Raw genomic sequence first — 18,072 nt, forward strand, 5'->3', positions numbered from 1 at the left:
CACCCTCCCCCTCCCCCCATCATTGCTTAGGCAAAAAGAGTGTGAATGGATTAAGTGAGTGAGCCGACCCCCTTTCCTTTTTTTCTTTCCTCTCTCTCTCTTCCTCTCTTTGCTTTATTTTCTTTATTGTCCATGAGCGACTTTTTTGACCTGCTTGGCAGGAAAAAGTCAAAGCCTTCCAAAAGCACCAGCACACGTCAACCTGAAGCTCGTAAGACCACCATTACAATACTTGAACTCTCATTTTATTTATATACATGTATCGACACTCATGTAGAAGCAAAAGGAGCCATTGATGTGTCGTCGTCATGGCTATCCACGCGACCACCAGGAGGACGATCCTCGTTTGATTCAGCCACCCCCAAAGTGCCACCTCCACGCAACATTGACAGTTTACCAGCCGAGAAGAAACTTGATCTCATGTTCAACCAAATGCTTGTAAGTATGGTGACGAGTGGTGTGGGTGTGTGTGTCTATATATATGCGCACGGTACACTAAATGCTCACGTGGCAATCCGACCTTAGGACCGACGAGGGATACATGATGAGCAAGTTCGCCGGAACATGCGTAACTGGGATATCAACAAGAAATGGCTCATGGTGAATCAAGATCGACAAGCAGAAATACTCGCTTCATCCACATCATTATACGATTCATCTGAAAATGCAGCAACAAAAGATCTCAAAGGTGCTCGAACAGCTCATCCGATTGTCGTCACCCCATCCAGTAGCACAAACACCATGCGGGCGACTAATCGTAGTAGCACAACCAGCAGCAGTGGCAGCAGCGGTAGTAACAGTACTCGTTCATCCCTTGGTCTTGCAGCAACAACAGCATCAACAACAACAACAACGATACCAGCAGCAATATCAACCACCGTGGATCATTTACCAGCTGGTGACAGGAATTCACCCGAATACTTTATCAGAAAATTCATGGAGCCTAGTCTACGAGCTGTAACTCCCGCTGTTGCAGCCAATCTTGAAGTGAGCTTACGTACACGTCCTATCGAGTAAGTTTTAAAAAGTATATCCATGCATGGGTTTAATGCTTACACATGATTTAGTTGGGTGGCTCGATTTATCAAACTAAAAGGTCTTCATGTCTTGGCACAAAATTTGGCGTTCCTCAATCGTATGCAGGAGAAGTAAGCTGATGGTGATGGTGTTGCTGATCCGGGACAAAAGTATGATTGTGGAAAAGACTCATGCATCCTTCTTACAGGAAAGACAAAGCATTGGATGTGGAAATTGAGATTGTAAAGTCTATCAAGGCACTTGCCAATACCAAGGTAATAAGCTGCTAATGGATTCAAGGGGGTAGGTGGATATACAAAGAATGCTCATCAATCAATCAATATAGTTTGGTGTACGAGAAATCATGCTTAACCCAGAGTTTATTCATACGGTGGTCTTTTCGTTGATATCCCCTCATTGGATGACCCGAAAACTCGTATGCGACTTGTTGGTGTTCTTGTGCTATTGTCAACATCGCCAGGGCCATGAGCATGTATTACGCGGATTGGAATTATTACAACATACACGGCATGATTTCGGCTTGTTTGATTCATGGCTTAAGGGCTTTGAACGCACCATTGATGGACGAGGAAAGATGGGTTCTATGGTTGGCGCTACAGATGATTTCAAGCGAATGGGCATGTTCAATACGGCGGATAATCATCTTATGGAGTATGCGGTACGTACGCTTTGCATGATTGCAAGGAATATCGCTTGATGGCTGATATACATTGGTGATGTTAGTTATCCAACATGATCCTTGTCAATGCTTTATCGACAATGCCACTTGACGATGTACATCAACGTATTCATCTTCGAAATCAACTCAATGCAGCTGGTCTGCAATCACGTATCATGCCCAAACTTGCAGCACTCGATTATCATTGGCTCAACATCCAGATCGACAGTTACAACATTGCCGCCGAGAACGATTTGGATGAAGCATTTGGGGATGAAATGTCGATCTATTCCGATATTTCGCAACCGACCGAATTATTTGATCTGATATTGGAAAGCATCGCTGATGCTCCACGTGCTTTCGAGTTTTTGCTCACGCTCTTACGGAATTTACTCCTGATCAAGGGCGATCCCGATACCAAGTAAGTCAACCCAACATCCACCCCATCCACCCCATCCCATATCTTACCATATATACTCACCCGAGCCTTATTTACTAGAACGCAATACTATCACATGATCAGCGAGCTTGTGGGTCAAATCGTGGTGGATCGACGTGGTGGAGTCTCTGGCAAAGATTTCAGCTCACTTTACGGCATTTCAGTCGGCACCCTTATTCAACAATTCAGTAACCAGGACCGATTGCACAAACTAGAAGAAGAATCAGCATACCATCGTGAACAATTTCTCAAAGTCACTTCAGAGAAGAATGAGCTTGAATATCAACTACAACAAGTGCGAAGGAATGGAACCATCACACGATCTATTCCAGGAAATGAAGATGATTCAAGAGGTAATCTTTATATGCTAATACCCTTGGAGCATTGAAACACTCATATGAATGGATGGATAGCATTGATGGGTATCAAGAATGAGAATGCTTCATTGCGAGAGCTGCTAAAGACATCGAGAAGCACCATTGCCATGCTCCAAGAAAGGTTGAGAGAGGTGGATGCCATCACAGAGAGAGAAGAAGAACCCAATGTACCAGGTCTTGTGCTCGGCAATGAATGGAAGATGGCTCGACGCAAGTATATCACCTTTAACGACAAATCAGAGGTAAGTTATTCGAATTGATCACACAACTCGATAGCTAAATCAACGATTGCCAAACAAAAGAATGCCGAAGTGGTGACAACACGCAACCTGAAGCCCACAGACGTTGGTGCCAATGGCTTTACTATACCCAACATGGTACAACGCAAAGATTCTGATAAGCGACCAGGAGGCTACAAACGTAACGGCTTTGTGGGTGCTGATGGTAAGCTTGTATTTCTAAAAACAACCATGGTATATAATCCGACTAATGCGCTATATTTTTAGTGCCTTCTATTGAAACGAACCCTTCATCAGAACCATCTAGCCCTATACCAGGTAAGAAGAAACCATTGTATCTGTATCTGGACTTAAGGCTAATGGATCAATAGCTCGTCCTTCGGCACCAGGACCACCATCCCCTAATGGCAATACAACATCTCCTTCAGCAAATGATGGTATGTTATCGGTACTACAATCACTTTAAACATTGTCTAATCAAAGGAGTCGATTATTAGGTAATGCAAATGGTGCACCACCACCTCCACCACCTCCACCGCCGCCGCCTCCACCACCTACTCGTAAGCGTGAATCAACCTTATCAATGAATGACGATACTAAAACAGGACCTTGTTTTTCATCAGAACCTAATGCTTCAACACCAGCACCCCCGCCTCCACCTCCTCCACCTCCACGTAAGGAATAAGAAATGCATGCCATTATTGTTCATGTCACACTAACATGCATATGTTAGCTCCACCACCTCCACCACCTGGTAGCACTGGTCCTCCACCACCGCCACCTCCTCCTCCTCCGCCACCAGGAACTTCACCAGCAAAATCTAAGGATGGTCAACAAGGTTTGTAAAGATCCTCAATTGGATTCATGAAACAATCCCACTGATACCCACATTTGAACAGAAATCCCACCTGTACCTGGGGCACCAAAACGAAAGGAATTGGGACATTATCCAGCTGTCAAACTCAAAAACTTCCAATGGCAGAAGTTGGAGGGACACAAGGTTGAGAACACCGTATGGACCATGGATGGCATCAATGAAAAGGAATTTGAAGAAGTATTGCATCGAACGGGCGAATTTGAAAAGCTTGAATCCACTTTCCCTGCCAAAGTCAATACACTCTTTGAACGCAAGCTCAAGGCTAAAATGGAGGAACGTCGTGATGCTGTCAAATTCTTGTCAAAAGAAAAATCGCGCAATCTTAGTAAGTGCCTCTCTCAATACCACGTATAGCATGATCCATTTCGCTTACTTTATGGCTGCTTTAGATATCGCTGTTCTTCCCAAGGTGAAACAATACAGCTCATTTGCTCAAGTGCGTGAAAGGATCCTTGCAGTGGATGATGAGCTATGCACAGAGACATTCTTGAGTAATTTGATCCTATATGCACCCACCAAAGACGATGATTTACGCACCATGGAGAAGTATATGGAAGCATCGGATGAAGAAAAAGCCAAGCTTGACATTCCCGAGCAATTCACAATCGAGGTATATACGCATACACTGCAACGTTGCCTATCCATGATCCTAATCCATATCACCCCGCAGATGATGAAAATGTATCGTTACGAATCAAGGCTTCAATTTATGCTTTTCCGTATGCAATTCTGGGAGAAGTACGACCAACTGATCAAGGTAAGGCATACCCAATCTCTTTTCGTTTCCAACATGAATAACCTCTTCTATCAGAACATGACCGTTGTCGTTGAAGTGTCGGATTCGTTACGTCATTCGGAAAGCTTCAAGGAGTTACTTTGCGTAAGTATATACACGTTGCCTAGGGAACGCCGTTTGGATGTTAACTGTTTGATGGATTAGATTATCCTTATGCTTGGTAATTATATGAATGGCATGAGTTTCCAAGGTGGTGCGTATGGCATGCGTGTGTCCAGTATCAACAAGGTACAATCAAAATGCATATTGGTTGCTATGGATACTAATTTTGTGATTAGCTGGCGGATACCAAAGCTTCTAATACATCATCGGTGTCATTGCTCCATGTGTTGGTTGGTATCACACGACGTCAATTCCCCCACGTGCAACGCTTCCTGCATGATTTGCGTAACGTAAACAGTGCCACACGCAGTAAGTTACTTATTTTTGATTGTGGAGATGATTTTACTCACGTGCCAAAAAGTCATGGCTAGTGTCAATGATATGGTTGAGCAATACACAGAGATGCGACAACACCTCAAGAAGCTTGATACTGAATTGGAGACTCAATGGCAGGATGCTGAGCTTGATCCCAACGATCGATTTTTCCAAGTGATGACCAAGCACCGTAATGCTGCTACAGAACGATTTGAGGAGCTCGAAACGCTTTATATCAACATGGACGCTAAATGGAAAGACGTCATGTCATTTTATGGCGAAAATCCAAAGGTGATGCGACCTGATGACTTTTTCAGCATCTTTTCAAAGTTTGTGGTCAATTGGAAGGTGAGTGTGTGCTGCACTTCTGCTTATCAATGTACAATTGCTGACATGGGGTGGCGGGAATAGGATGCTGCTCTTGCTGAGGAAAAGCAAATGAAAAAGAAGGAGCGTGAGGAGAAACGAAAGAGAGAAGAGGAAGCTCGTAAAGCACGCTTACAAGCCTTACGAAAGCAACAACAGCAAATGCTGGACTTGGATGAAGAAGGTATGACATACATTTGTATTGCTACGATAGAGCTTATTTACTCATCGTATTTGGATTCCTTACATAGAACCAGCAAGTCCAGGAGGAACCCTTGTTAAAGATGACCGTTGTATGATGGATAATTTGCTTGACAAGTTACGTTCCGGAGAGACTGAGAACCGTCAACGACGTGAACGACGACAACGACGATTACAACAACAACGTGATGGTGACCAGCCAATATCACCCACTGAAACAAAAGACGAACTCAAGATTGATACCACCATGATTTCAGCTGAAGATCTACTCAAACGACTACAAACCGATTCAATTGCCCTTTAAACTCATTTACTATCCGCGCAAGCATCATTTAACCCTCTGCCTGTTTCCTTACATATTATATAGATTCACATCACCTTTTTACTCCACCCATTCAATCCTATGTGTATATTCCCCCTCCCTCCAAACTTCCCACCGCCTCTCATGTAATAAGCATCCAATACGACGTCGTACATAAAAAAAGAGACTCGCTGTATATTAACTTTGGCATGCGAAATCATAACGACTCAACAAATGAGGTATGGCTGACAATTGTCCTCCATATCTTGTGGCATTGTCATACAATTCAAAGAGTGGGACAGCAAGTAACTTCATGTTTTTGGGCACTGACAACACTTCTATAAAGTGGGATAACGTCCCTATGTCAGTCAAATGCAGCAAACGATGATGTATACTACTTACTGTGAGCCGGCATGTGAACAAGAAACAGCATTTTCTTTTCCTTTGGTTTTGTGACGTGGGCAGGAACGTATGGATACTATCATCATCACCCATCATCATCAATATCCCATTTCCCTCCTGATAATCATCCTACTTACCATGTAAGACTCGAAATTGGGTCGCCACCATGTAGAAAGACATTCACCAATCTCCCATTCGGGTTCCTTGGCCCATTCTGCTGGATCTGCAGGACCGAGTCGTTCATTCAATATTTGCTTGAGTCCTTCTCTTTCATCGACACCGGGTTGAAGATAATGGCCAGGACTATCATCATCATATACCAATCAATCCAATGATCCATGTTCTTGAATATCCCCACACACCCACAACAACAACTTACAGCTTGAAAAAGGCGTTGGCAATCTGAAGCATGAGCACATGAGGATGGTCATGTTGATGCACCACCAATACAGCTTCCACCGTTCGTCGCATGCCTTGAGCTTCGTAGTCGTTTTCAAGACGTTTTAAACGTGCTGCTACTGAAGGGTCCTCCTCCGGTTGTGCATCTTTGGTACCGAATGTGTAGTTTTCTATGTCATTGCGCGTTTCATCGTCAGTCCATGGAGGTCAACAAAGTGTCAAAGATGGCTATGCTTTACCTAATGGGTATCTGGATAAGAGTTGTTAGAAGAAGAGTTGGCTTAATAAAGAGAACGCACTTACAGTGTGACATGAGGCATGGTTTTTGGATGTGAGCAACAAGCAGTAGCAGCAAAGTCAATTACGGAGTTAAGAGCGAGTCCAAGTCGATTCAGCTTACTACCTACTACTACTGGTAGTGATGCCTCCTTTCACCAAATCACAATAGCTACATAGTAGGATCGCAAGTTTTTATTTACTAGAGCAAAGAAATTGATATAAATCCCATTCATTCATTCATTCATTATTGTTGTTGATTTTTTGACTGCTAAGAAATGACTCGGTATAATGCAAGGGGTGTGTGTGTGTGTGTGAAAAGATCATGCAATAGGTTCATAACTCCAGATGCGGGCACGGTTATCTCCTGATCCAGTAGCAAACACAGGACGTCCATCAGGACTAACAGCCACTGAGATGACTAAAATCGATAAATAGCATGTCAACAAAGTGCATACATTGACAACTTTTGTTGCTTACCTGAATTCTTGTGGCCTTGAAGCATAAATTGTGTTTCACCTGTTTGTGGATCCCAGAATTGAACACCACGATCCTTGGAACCAGATACAATCCATCGACCATCCGCTGTACATGCCACAGACAACACAAAGTCCTTATGTCCCGCAAAAGTCATCTTGCATGGTCCCTTGTTGCCTCGATCATGTCCTCCTCGTCCTTCGTTGACGCCCAATTGCCATAACTTTAACGTCTTATCCAAACTACCACTGACCAAGTAGTGACCATCGGGGGTGAAAGCTACCGAATAAACGCTATCCTTGTGCCCTTCCAATCGTTCAAGTGGTTTGCCTGTTTGAATGTCCCACACACGCACCATCTTATCGAGACTACCAGCAGCGACCAATCGACTGTTGGGAGAAACGGCAACACTGGTCACGCCTGGATCCTTTTGGTCTTGGTCTTGAATTGTCAAGATATGCATGCATGATCCATCCACCATGTCCCAAATACGCACTGTACGATCACCCGAACCAGACACCACAATACGTCCATCTCGGCTAAAGTCCAATGAATAAATGTCTTGTTCATGACCCGTAAATCGGTTGCGTACACGTTGTGCTCGAATGTCCCAAATCTATTTCCCATACCCCTATTAGCAAAACAAAAAGACCTCTTTTGGTGTCGTTGACGCTTACCCGAATTTGTTTATCTTCGGCACCAGTAGCCAAGTAATTGCCATCAGGGCTAAAGCATACCGAGCGAATGTACAAATCACCATCCCTCTGTACAGTAGTGTCCTCGAGCGTACAAATTTCTCGTGCTGACGATACTTCATAAATGTAGGTGATGCGATTACATCCTGCTGCAAGGTATCTTCCATCGGCACTGAACTTTACACAGCAAACCACGCTTGATTGCTCCAACGTATGTACCAAACGAACATTCAGCACCCGAGTCACCTTGGGATTGAATCTATATGCATACATGATGAGTATATGAGGCCATGGTAATCAAGACTATAAACACTTACAATGCAAACCAATCATGGCCTTCAATTTTCATATTGGCTGGAACACTTTCAGGATCAATATCAGCAAGAGCTCCCGGTGGTGCATTGGTAGTAGGAGCAGCAGGACCCATTTTTTGCACACTCGTAGAAGATGAAAGTCGACTGGGTGTTGATATGGAGTTGCGATGATCATGTACTTCAGATGATGTTGGCGTACCGGGGACACCGCGTTGTTGTGATGGATAGCCATAATCTATTCACGTAACCATGAGCATGCTTCCCATAACATACTTGACTAGTACTTACGATGGTCTTGTTGACGAGAATAAGGTCCAGGTGCTGGTGAGGTAGGCATACGACCACCATACATAGCGGCTATGAATAACATGTTGGATTAGATAATGTATGTATGTATGTATGTATGTGTAAATATCGATCGATCCATACCTTGTGGTACATGTGATGAGTGTGGCGGAGCTGAGATGCGAGGCGAAGATCCATTGGTGTACCCCATAGATGTGGGAGGAGGAGGAGGATGTTGTTGTTGATGATGATACGGTGGATAGCCTGAATACTGTTGTTGTTGTTGTTCATGGGGTGGTGGTGGTGGTTGACTGGTAGCAACAGCAGCAGTAGTTGGAGCACTACCACTACCACTGGATGTGCTCATAATGTCTCCAAAGTAATTAGAGGATGATGGCCCAAGATTAGGTGGTGGTGGCACAGGTGATTCTGTTGATTGATGCATGGATGCAGTGGTTGGTGTGTGTGGCGCTTGTGACCTGTGTGTTGGCGTTGATGCTGTTGGTACATTGCCATTGCCACCACGTCCTTGTGCTTGCTCCAATTGTTGTCGTAATCTTGCAATTTCCTCCTCATAGCTGTAGCACATACGAACGATATGAGTCTTTTTTGTTATCAAAAGTAAATGCTATACTTACTGCTCTTTTAAACGTTGCTGTGATCTTTCCAATTCATGAAGGCTTTGTCGAAAGTTATTCATTTCTTGTACTTGAGCATTCACTAACAACGAGATACTTGATCATTGAGATATAAACCAAGTCTATCACCCACCATAAACCATACACCTCCCCCCAACAATGCAACTTACTTTTGTGTTCAAATTCATCCCTCTGCGACTTGCTCATATAAGCTTCTTGCCCAAGCTGATCATACTCCACTCGGATGGCGTCCAGCATTTCAATAATGCGGTTCGAAGGATTGGACACCATGGCTCGATGGTTGTACACTGACATGGTTCTATAGTATGGACTTGCTCATCAATACCCATGCGCGTGAAACGCGATCGATCCCAAGGATATTACCAGTTGCAGTTTCAAATAAAGAGTAGTGGTTGTGTGTAAGCGTAAAGAGTAGATTGCAATGCTATGTGGTCAATCTTGGAATGGCAAGCTTCTTGGAAACAGAGCCACCGATGAAACGTGGTGTGGTGCGTGTGTTGTGTGTGCGTGAGAGAGTGAGTGAGTGAGAGAGAAAATGGGAGTGAGAGAGTGGTGAGAGAGCGAGAGAGAGGAGTTGAGATGCAGGATGTGGTGCAACCACCGGTAAGCGGGATCGTGACCGGATGCAACACAAGATTCCTCTCATTCTGGTTGGATGATTTCGCTGCATAACCTTCTGACACGACGTTTTACAAATGTCGTCATCATCATCACATCCTGACCTTCCATACTAACAACATTGTTATTATCCTCATTGTGTCGTGTATGGATCCTTTCGTTATAAAGAACTGGAAAAATACCTCCTCCTACCTCACCTTATCTTCTAGGTCAGGCGACTATGATAGTTAACAAAAAGTGATATCAATGACAAGCATTTGATTGTCTACATACGTAGGGCGCGTGCTATAGATCAACCTCCCTTCTTTGGTTTATGGTTCATGCAACAATGACCCCTGATTCTTTGTCGTTTCTTCACTACTGATGATAATAAAGCCCATTCTCCTCATCAACAACGCTTATTAGCCAACGATCATTGTAACCAGAGTATACCACTGTATTGGGAAGCTTGTATGATAGAATATACAACAACATTAACATCTTCTATCATTACTAGACATCCTTCAATGTACAAAAGCTTAATGTCAATAGTGCATGATGAAAATCCGGTATAGTGCACCGTGACCAGCGCATCGCTGGGCATGAATTTCAGCGTCTTTAACCAGCACTTCCTCTCTCACTTTTACACTCACAATGGAAACTTCCTTACGCGATCGGGTCGATAGCTTGCTAACTGAATACTCTCAATTGACACGCCAATTCTTCCAGTCTCTCACAGCTATTGCTGAGAACACATCAACCACAACCGATCCTTTACAACAGGCACCCGATCAACTCGTCAAACGCATTACAGACGTCGACGCACGCCTTCAATCGGCATTAGAAGAAAGTACGTCTTTTATTCATTCCATTTATCCACTCCATTGACACTCTATTTATTTGCTTTCACCTAGTTGAACAACATCAGGCACGCCAACAGCGCATCATTGCAGTACAGGACGAGATCCAACAGCACCAAGCGGCACTACTTTCACTTGTGGAACGACTCAACGAAGCCCGTGAGACATTGGATAAAGAATTGACACAAGCATCGAAGGAACAAAAGTCGATACAGTTTGCTGATAAAAGTAAGTGAGAAAAGGATGTCATGTATCAATGAACAATGGGGTTAATGCGATGGAACAAGCCAATGTGGATTTCAGTGACATATTATCCTATGCATCCAAGCTATCCAAGTATACCTCAGCACCACCCGGGTTTGATCAAATGAGCAATGATTTCAAGGTCGACTTTGAAAAGCCATATCCTGATGAGGATCGAATGCGAAGAGGTTTATTATACCGACAGTATGCAGGAACGCACGTATTACCCAACATCACCGATGAAACAGGTAAAGTATACAAATATGCATTTGGGAATGGGCGATTCAAAAGGTATACATTGATTGACATTGGATGTCCATAGTCGAACACTTGTCTATGGCAAGCTCGGAAGATGAGGAAAGGAGGGGATCAGCAGGAGCCGCTGATGGTGCATCGGGTAACAAGCCAGCAACGGAAGAGGCACAAGACAACTTTTGGATCCTGGATCTCAACCCTGATCTCCCATCTTGATCATTTGTTTTTCTCCTCAGCCCCCCACAATCACTATGTACTAGAAAGCACCCCATGCCATCATGAATCGATACCAACGTAAAAAGAGCAGTCAGCTAGCTATACAACATTGCTTTAATTGAACATTATTAAAAGGATAGCTCAGGGGAAAGAGTATGTAGCAATAGAGCAAATGGATTGTGGTTGAGATGTATCAATACAGTTATTATAAATCACATTGCATGCCAATAAGGACGGACTTGTTCATTGGGACACTATACAAGGCTTGTTGATTCTCCATAGTATTACGCTTGAGCCATGCATATAACTCAATAAAGATACGCTTGAGGAAAAAGCTTCCGGGTTTAGCAACGATATGGGAGGTACTGCTGAGATAAGTGATTTGATTATCACGAGCATTGGCAATAGCGCCAGCTTCATCCAAGCTTTCCACCAAGTTGATGATATGGCCGGATAACAATATACCAAGCTCTTCTTCTGTTTCTGGTAGCAAGTCTTTGTATCCTTGTCGAAGAATTACACGATACATCAGAGGTCGCGTTGGCTCGCGGAAAACAATGAATCGCTCTTCAGGTTGCACCATAGCCGTATTGACGCGGCGCACATGACAAAAGATGACGACTGAGGGGTCCACTTTGAGCGTACTATGCATGTGCTCAAAAGCGGATGGAAGATCAAAGCCTGCTGGATCAAAGACAACCATCAGCAAATCACTTTTTTGCACAAAAGATTCGGTAGATAACGTGTCCAATGGTTTGTTGGTCTCTTCCACCAGGCGTGCCTTGCGTAAATTTTTCTTGAGGATATCTTCAAAGTCCCATTGGCAAAGTGAGCCGTATCGCCATATGCCCATCACCATTGCAAGCACTACGCCAAGCACCACTGTAAACCAGGCTCCATCAGGCACCTTACGTAACGCCGACGTGAGATAAGCACCATCAATGATACCAAAAAAGACCAAAAAGACAAGCGCAAAAACAACGTTCCACCGCCACACAATGATCGAAAGCAGTGTCATGAGTAGGGTTGTGACAAAGGCAGTGGAAATCACGCAGGCGCCATAGGCGTTGCCTAAGGATGTCGTGTTCTGGAACCCGCCAGCTACAGCCACCGTGCCAATCATTAGCAGATAGTTGGCCATTGGAATATACACTTGGCCTTGATAATGTCGAGACGTATGGACCACTTTGAGTTGAGGAAAACATGACAATGTCATTGCTTGGCTAAGGATAGAAAAGCATGCTGAAATCATTGCTTGTGAAGCCACAATAGCAGCTAGCAATCCCATGATAAAGGCAAACCAAAACGCCTACATAATAATACAATGAACATGCATGAGTCATAGGCACGATTAAAGATGAATCTACTTGTGCTATATACCTGTGGAGGGACGCTGGCGTAAAACGAATTGGACCATGCTTCACCAGTAGTATCCATAACCAAGTAGGCAGATTGCCCAATGTATGCCATCAAAATACACTTGAAAGCCATGAGTCATTGGATGCATTAAAGACGTAAAAAGGATAATGATGACTTACAGGATATGCAAAGAGGAGCCATGAAATTCGAACAGCGGTGGGATCAAAGTGGCCCAAATCAGCATAAAGCGCTTCCACACCCGTGATGCTTAAAAGTGTACCGCCCATCATTTTCCAGCCATCAGCGCCATGCTTTGCGAACCAGCGGTAAATCCAATAGGGGGAGAATGCTTGAAATACGGTAGCATCATAATAAATGCAATTGTAAATACCACATGCGAGATTCAAAAGTAGCCAAATGGAAACGATGGGTGCAAACGAGACGGCAATCTTGGTGGTACCAAAAGGCTGCACAAGGAAAATGAAGATAAGGATCACTTCAGTGATACCCGTACGCATGGCATCGGTGATACCCGGTGCTTGAATACGTAATCCTTGAACAGCACCAAGCACTGCATCGATAAAAAAAAGGATGTTAGTTTTCAGTTTGGTCGCAATAAAAGGCACATACCTGTTTGAGCTGGCGTCAAGATACCATCAGCAATCACCATACACACACCAACGATGGCTAGCAAATTGATCAAATGGCGCAAAAAGATCGAGTCTTCAATCCATGTACGCACACTACGATTCACATTCTTGATGTCCCCGGTTGGGTAGCGGTTGAAGCCGGCTCTGCTTACAGCGTTGGGATTGTTCCAAGTGATATTGGCCTATGTAAAATGGCGACATTAGACATGTAATGTACCATGCACGTAAGGGTAAAAGCACTTACATAACGTGAAAGAAGTGAATAAAGGGCAAATGTGCCACCTTCACCATTGTCATCAGCAGATAAGACAAATCCACAATACTTGACACAGACAACGAGAGTGAGGGTCCAAATGATCATGGATAATGCTCCAAGGACATCTTCTCGATCGGGTGTAGATGTAAACGTGCCCGAGAATGTATACAAGGGTGATGTGCCTACAATCATTCCTTGTTGATGAGTGGCGCTTGTATGATGAAAAAACACAAACATGCACGTACCAAGATCGCCGTAAATCACACCAATGGATTGGTAAGCCAAGAAGAGGATTTTTAGCTTGCTGAATACCTGATTGGGGGAATAAAACAACACATGTTGGCAAAATGGATGCATCGTAAATAGAGATGATGATGTTTACCGGTCGAGATGGCGCATCCGTATTGATAAGAACATCCTTTGGATTTGTATCTTGAATAGAGTTGTACATGGTCCTCTCTTTGGCATCTTCGATCCCGCTCTCTTGATCAAGGTCGACCTTGTTACTTTCGAACATGACATCTTCCTTGTGTAGGGCCATGTTGATGATGAATCAGTAAGAGAAAAAAGCAAGGTTGAGAACAATTCATCGGCCTTTTCCACACGCCTCTCTTTTATTGTGATCTTTTGTTCACTGTAGTAGAATCGTAGATATAAAATCGCTATCATTTTACCCAGTCCCAAAGACTTGGCAGTGGCGAGCAAACAGCAAAATGAGCTCATTGATCTGGCCAGCATGTCGGTTACACGTAAAAAATAGCGCACACGAGCGAAAATCACGCTGCTCACAACGATTTATTCAAAAGAAGCTGTGTGTGTTGAGTGTGTGTGTGTGTGTGTGACAAATATGGGAGATGAATCGAAATGAAGAAAATGCATCATGTTGGAAGATAAAGAGGATACTTGGGCTGTGGCGAGCATGAGATGAAACATTCTAGAGTGCATAGCTGGAAGTGCTGAAGGAGTAATCATCGTCACCATCCTCCTCTTCTCGTAATAATATCGATGCTGATGATTCATCGTCGTTGTTATCTGGAATAAGATCCCATAGCTGATTCTCATTGTCGCTGTATTTTCGCTCGTAAAGAAGTACGACTGTTCCAGGCTTGGTCCAATTCCCCTAACATTAGATGTGAGATATGCAATGTCTTTCCATTGGATGATGATCCTCCACTCACGCGAATATCAAGAACCAAATTAGGATCGACTTGAGGGTAGATGAAACCATCCTCACGATAATACCAACGTTGATTGTGCGCATCTTCGAGCATCTTTCGACGATATTGGATCATTTGTTTGTCGGTCTCAAGGATACCTAAGGAAAGCAAGGAATGGTTTGTTTGGCTTGCATTGATGAATGACTCCCCTTTATAATCCCCAATGTCGTACCGCCTGCCACATCGAGCACTGCAAAGAGTAAAGTCGTACATGTGCAGAGTCAGCATTTTGCATACACACGCGTTTTTCCACCCCCCCCTTAAAGTATGTCTACTTACCAAGACCCGAGTTCTTGTTTATCAAGTATCCATGATCATACATCCAAAGCTGGTTATCATAGTCCTGCTTTTTCCTCGGCCATACGATAATCTTGGCATTCGCCTTTGAAAGTACAATGTCCATTCAGCAAACCCACGCTTATCGATACACAACCAAAAGGGAGTACCTTGAGCGAATCCCATGCCACATCGAGAACCATTTTGTGAGAGCATCGCGATTGAATAAAGAACCACCCCGAAGGAAAGTTGCTCATCGTGTTCAAGGTTCAAGGCACAAGCGCCGGTTTGGTCGGGGAACAAGTTAAGGGGACACAAGAGCATGGAGACAAGTTTTACCGTGCTGACATTCTTTGTTGCTGACATTTGCTTAGGAAGCACGCATCCCCGTGCCCATCCAAGATAATGTAATGCTGGTAGATGCTACCCTTCTTTGTTGATATCCACTACTGCTAACCTACTACTGGGATTTGTAGGTAGAATAGGATTTTATCGTTGGGGTCATTAAATAAGATCTTGTTGATATACACATCATTGCTGCGCAAAGTATGGTTACCTTGATAGGATTTGTGCTTGTGAATGTCGATGAAGTTCTCGAATGTTTGTTATGCTGAGCATGACGATGCGATGTAGTTGTGGCGGGTGCTTTTTATTGTGCCGATTTTGGCAACCTAAGCGTCATCGACATGCTGCGCGCTGTTGGATGTGGGGTGTTACAAGCTCAGCAGCCCAAATTCTGTTGGTGGATAAAAGTCCTTTCTGCTCTCTCTTTCTTCTCGCCATTCGCCGCTTTTCCCTTTTCTTTCATAAGCCATAGAATGCATATTTTTAAGCTATACCTTTTACTCTCTCTTTTAATCACATGTAGGTCTTGTCTTTTGTACCATACCAAATGACTCATAGCTTCCTGCATTTGTTTGTATAGGCGCCTTCAGTAAAGGCGGCGGTGGTGGCCGTGGCGGCGGCGGCGGTGGTGGTGGTGGAGCAAGAGGTGGTGGTAGTAGTGGTGGTGGCTCAAGAGGAGGAGGCAGTGGTGGCTCTGGTGGTGGTAAGTTTGATAGCCTTTTAATTATATCGTACTCCCAATTGACTTACCAATTACTGCTATAGGTGCTGGTAGCAGGGGTCCTGGAGCAACAACCGGTAAGAAGAATGCAACAAAACCGATCCCTTCACCCCTGGATTATTCACTTTTCTCTTTTAGGTGGCTCTTCGGGTGCAACTACACCACGTTCAGGATCCGTATCAAATGCTGGAAGTTACCAATTCCCATCTGGAAGCAGAGGTTTTACTAAAGGAGGTTATGGCGGCTATACAAGCTATGCACCACCTCCAGCACAATTTGCCAATACACGAAGTAAGGTTTCAACAAGCTAATACCTTTCATCGGCATTAAATCGGAACATGTTATAGGTGGATTTACCAACTATCGACCCACTTATACTGGAGGTTATGGTGTAGGTGGACAACGTAGCGGCTGGGTGGGAGCATACAATCCTGGCATTGTCTATTGGGGACTGATGCCAGCATTCTTCTTTGGTGGTTACTGGTGGGCCTATCATCGTTACAACAGCCATGATGGAAACTACTATGCACCCGAATTGAATATTGCTGGAACCGGTACATCCAATGTTGTTCTCAATGGCACAGAGTTTACCAGCGATGAGGACAACTATTACTACACATTCAATATGACAACGGGTTATACATACCCCATGGCCGATCATGGCTTTTTCGCTACATCAGATTCCAGTGCTAACCCAGCCGATTTTGCATTCCGTCTTGCGTTTGGTCACATTGTCGAATTTGAAGATACCAACCAAAACGGCTTTTACGATGATGGCGAGAGATTGCTTGCAGTAACGTCTCTTGCCAATGCACCATGGCAACCCTTATCAGTACAAAATCAAAGCATGCCTGCCAACAATAGTCAAACGTATTACGAGATCACAACCGTTGCACGTAACATGTCACGCGGTGGAGCACAAGGTGGTGGTGGATCACCCTTCGATGTTTATTTAACATGGCGTTCAAGCAATCTTCAAATCAATATGACCGAAGGTGTGCCGATTCAACCCAATTCGTTGCAATACAACTTGTCGTTGGCTGGATATCCTATCAACACTGATAATGGTAATGCACGCTTGGCTATTGGTCAATGGCTTATTACATCCCAAGATACACCCGTGGTATTCGATGTGAATACTACAACACCTATTGATGTTGCTCGTCAAATCAAGACCAATGAGACTTATGGTGCATCCATTGGTGCTTATTCGGATGCAAGACTCGAGTATGAGCCAACAGTCAATATTACACCCGTTGCCAATCCACCTAGCAACATCTCTTTGGATTCAGATGGCAATACAGCAACCTGGATTTGGGGTGATTCGCCACAACGCACTAACAATTTGCTGCTTGTTTCATTGCCATGGGATAATGCTACCACCTCTCCTCGATTATCCGGATTTGGTTTCTTGGATGTCAATGTCATGAGCTCTTACGCATCTTCAGCATCACCTTCGCCCGTGTCATCTACATCATCCGCCAAGTTGATGTCACGTGTATGGCTTACCATTGGCATTGCTACATTTGCTTGCCTGTACTTGCATTAACCCTATTACTTTATTCCCCAACCCATGTACTCGATGTAGCCTTAATAAATGTAACTAGTGGTCGACGTTACTCGTTTCGCACGTAAACTTTTGATTCCTCGTTGAATGGCTTGAGACTATCTACGGAGTAATCATCTTACAATAAGCTTGCACGTTTGCTCATTCACATTATGATTTCATAGGTAGTATTCATCTATACAGGAACTTACAACCCTTCGTCATTCATATTTACAACAAGAGATGACTTCAATAATGTGCTGCGCTGGAACAATATCCACGGCAGCGAACACACCAGCTCATGAACATCATTAC

At 43.9% G+C, this 18,072-nt stretch overlaps 7 protein-coding genes across 7 annotated transcripts; 3 read left to right on the forward strand and 4 right to left on the reverse strand.

The window, feature by feature from the left end:
- Nucleotides 1–132: 132 nt before the first annotated feature.
- Nucleotides 133–5,712, forward strand: O0I10_012876 (uncharacterized protein; the record flags this gene model as incomplete). Its single annotated transcript, XM_058492761.1, has 23 exons — nucleotides 133–211; nucleotides 278–438; nucleotides 526–1,013; nucleotides 1,068–1,148; nucleotides 1,226–1,292; nucleotides 1,364–1,696; nucleotides 1,762–2,117; nucleotides 2,196–2,488; nucleotides 2,549–2,754; nucleotides 2,815–2,956; nucleotides 3,019–3,069; nucleotides 3,123–3,188; nucleotides 3,249–3,425; nucleotides 3,485–3,589; nucleotides 3,651–3,953; nucleotides 4,018–4,238; nucleotides 4,299–4,385; nucleotides 4,440–4,508; nucleotides 4,569–4,652; nucleotides 4,703–4,835; nucleotides 4,888–5,189; nucleotides 5,253–5,391; nucleotides 5,459–5,712. 23 exons carry the CDS (start codon nucleotides 133–135, stop codon nucleotides 5,710–5,712), a joined length of 4,197 nt encoding a protein of 1,398 aa, XP_058336467.1.
- Nucleotides 5,713–5,907: 195 nt separating this feature from the next.
- O0I10_012877 (uncharacterized protein) lies at nucleotides 5,908–6,830 on the reverse strand (the record flags this gene model as incomplete). Its single annotated transcript, XM_058492762.1, has 6 exons — nucleotides 5,908–6,047; nucleotides 6,112–6,187; nucleotides 6,249–6,414; nucleotides 6,491–6,680; nucleotides 6,750–6,760; nucleotides 6,814–6,830. The coding sequence occupies 6 exons, from the start codon at nucleotides 6,828–6,830 to the stop codon at nucleotides 5,908–5,910; spliced, it is 600 nt and encodes a 199-aa protein (XP_058336468.1).
- A 279-nt stretch (nucleotides 6,831–7,109) lies between these two features.
- O0I10_012878 (uncharacterized protein) lies at nucleotides 7,110–9,510 on the reverse strand (the record flags this gene model as incomplete). The annotated part of the gene is made up of 8 exons (XM_058492763.1): nucleotides 7,110–7,207; nucleotides 7,267–7,879; nucleotides 7,941–8,217; nucleotides 8,276–8,507; nucleotides 8,561–8,629; nucleotides 8,702–9,135; nucleotides 9,196–9,277; nucleotides 9,366–9,510. The coding sequence occupies 8 exons, from the start codon at nucleotides 9,508–9,510 to the stop codon at nucleotides 7,110–7,112; spliced, it is 1,950 nt and encodes a 649-aa protein (XP_058336469.1).
- Nucleotides 9,511–10,467: 957 nt separating this feature from the next.
- O0I10_012879 (uncharacterized protein) lies at nucleotides 10,468–11,387 on the forward strand (the record flags this gene model as incomplete). The annotated part of the gene is made up of 4 exons (XM_058492764.1): nucleotides 10,468–10,663; nucleotides 10,728–10,901; nucleotides 10,961–11,164; nucleotides 11,239–11,387. 4 exons carry the CDS (start codon nucleotides 10,468–10,470, stop codon nucleotides 11,385–11,387), a joined length of 723 nt encoding a protein of 240 aa, XP_058336470.1.
- Nucleotides 11,388–11,592: 205 nt separating this feature from the next.
- Nucleotides 11,593–14,193, reverse strand: O0I10_012880 (potassium uptake protein; the record flags this gene model as incomplete). Its single annotated transcript, XM_058492765.1, has 7 exons — nucleotides 11,593–12,696; nucleotides 12,768–12,866; nucleotides 12,926–13,317; nucleotides 13,377–13,578; nucleotides 13,641–13,834; nucleotides 13,898–13,964; nucleotides 14,035–14,193. 7 exons carry the CDS (start codon nucleotides 14,191–14,193, stop codon nucleotides 11,593–11,595), a joined length of 2,217 nt encoding a protein of 738 aa, XP_058336471.1.
- Nucleotides 14,194–14,586: 393 nt separating this feature from the next.
- Nucleotides 14,587–15,348, reverse strand: O0I10_012881 (uncharacterized protein; the record flags this gene model as incomplete). Its single annotated transcript, XM_058492766.1, has 5 exons — nucleotides 14,587–14,772; nucleotides 14,831–14,967; nucleotides 15,042–15,059; nucleotides 15,149–15,251; nucleotides 15,316–15,348. 5 exons carry the CDS (start codon nucleotides 15,346–15,348, stop codon nucleotides 14,587–14,589), a joined length of 477 nt encoding a protein of 158 aa, XP_058336472.1.
- A 615-nt stretch (nucleotides 15,349–15,963) lies between these two features.
- On the forward strand, nucleotides 15,964–17,760 carry O0I10_012882 (uncharacterized protein; the record flags this gene model as incomplete). Its single annotated transcript, XM_058492767.1, has 5 exons — nucleotides 15,964–16,009; nucleotides 16,071–16,193; nucleotides 16,256–16,288; nucleotides 16,350–16,502; nucleotides 16,559–17,760. 5 exons carry the CDS (start codon nucleotides 15,964–15,966, stop codon nucleotides 17,758–17,760), a joined length of 1,557 nt encoding a protein of 518 aa, XP_058336473.1.
- Between the last annotated feature and the right edge of the window lie 312 nt (nucleotides 17,761–18,072).

Source organism: Lichtheimia ornata (genome assembly GCF_029851405.1).
Source record: "Lichtheimia ornata isolate CBS 291.66 chromosome Unknown scaffold00171, whole genome shotgun sequence".
In the NCBI taxonomy this organism is placed as follows: Eukaryota; Fungi; Mucoromycota; class Mucoromycetes; order Mucorales; family Lichtheimiaceae; genus Lichtheimia; species Lichtheimia ornata.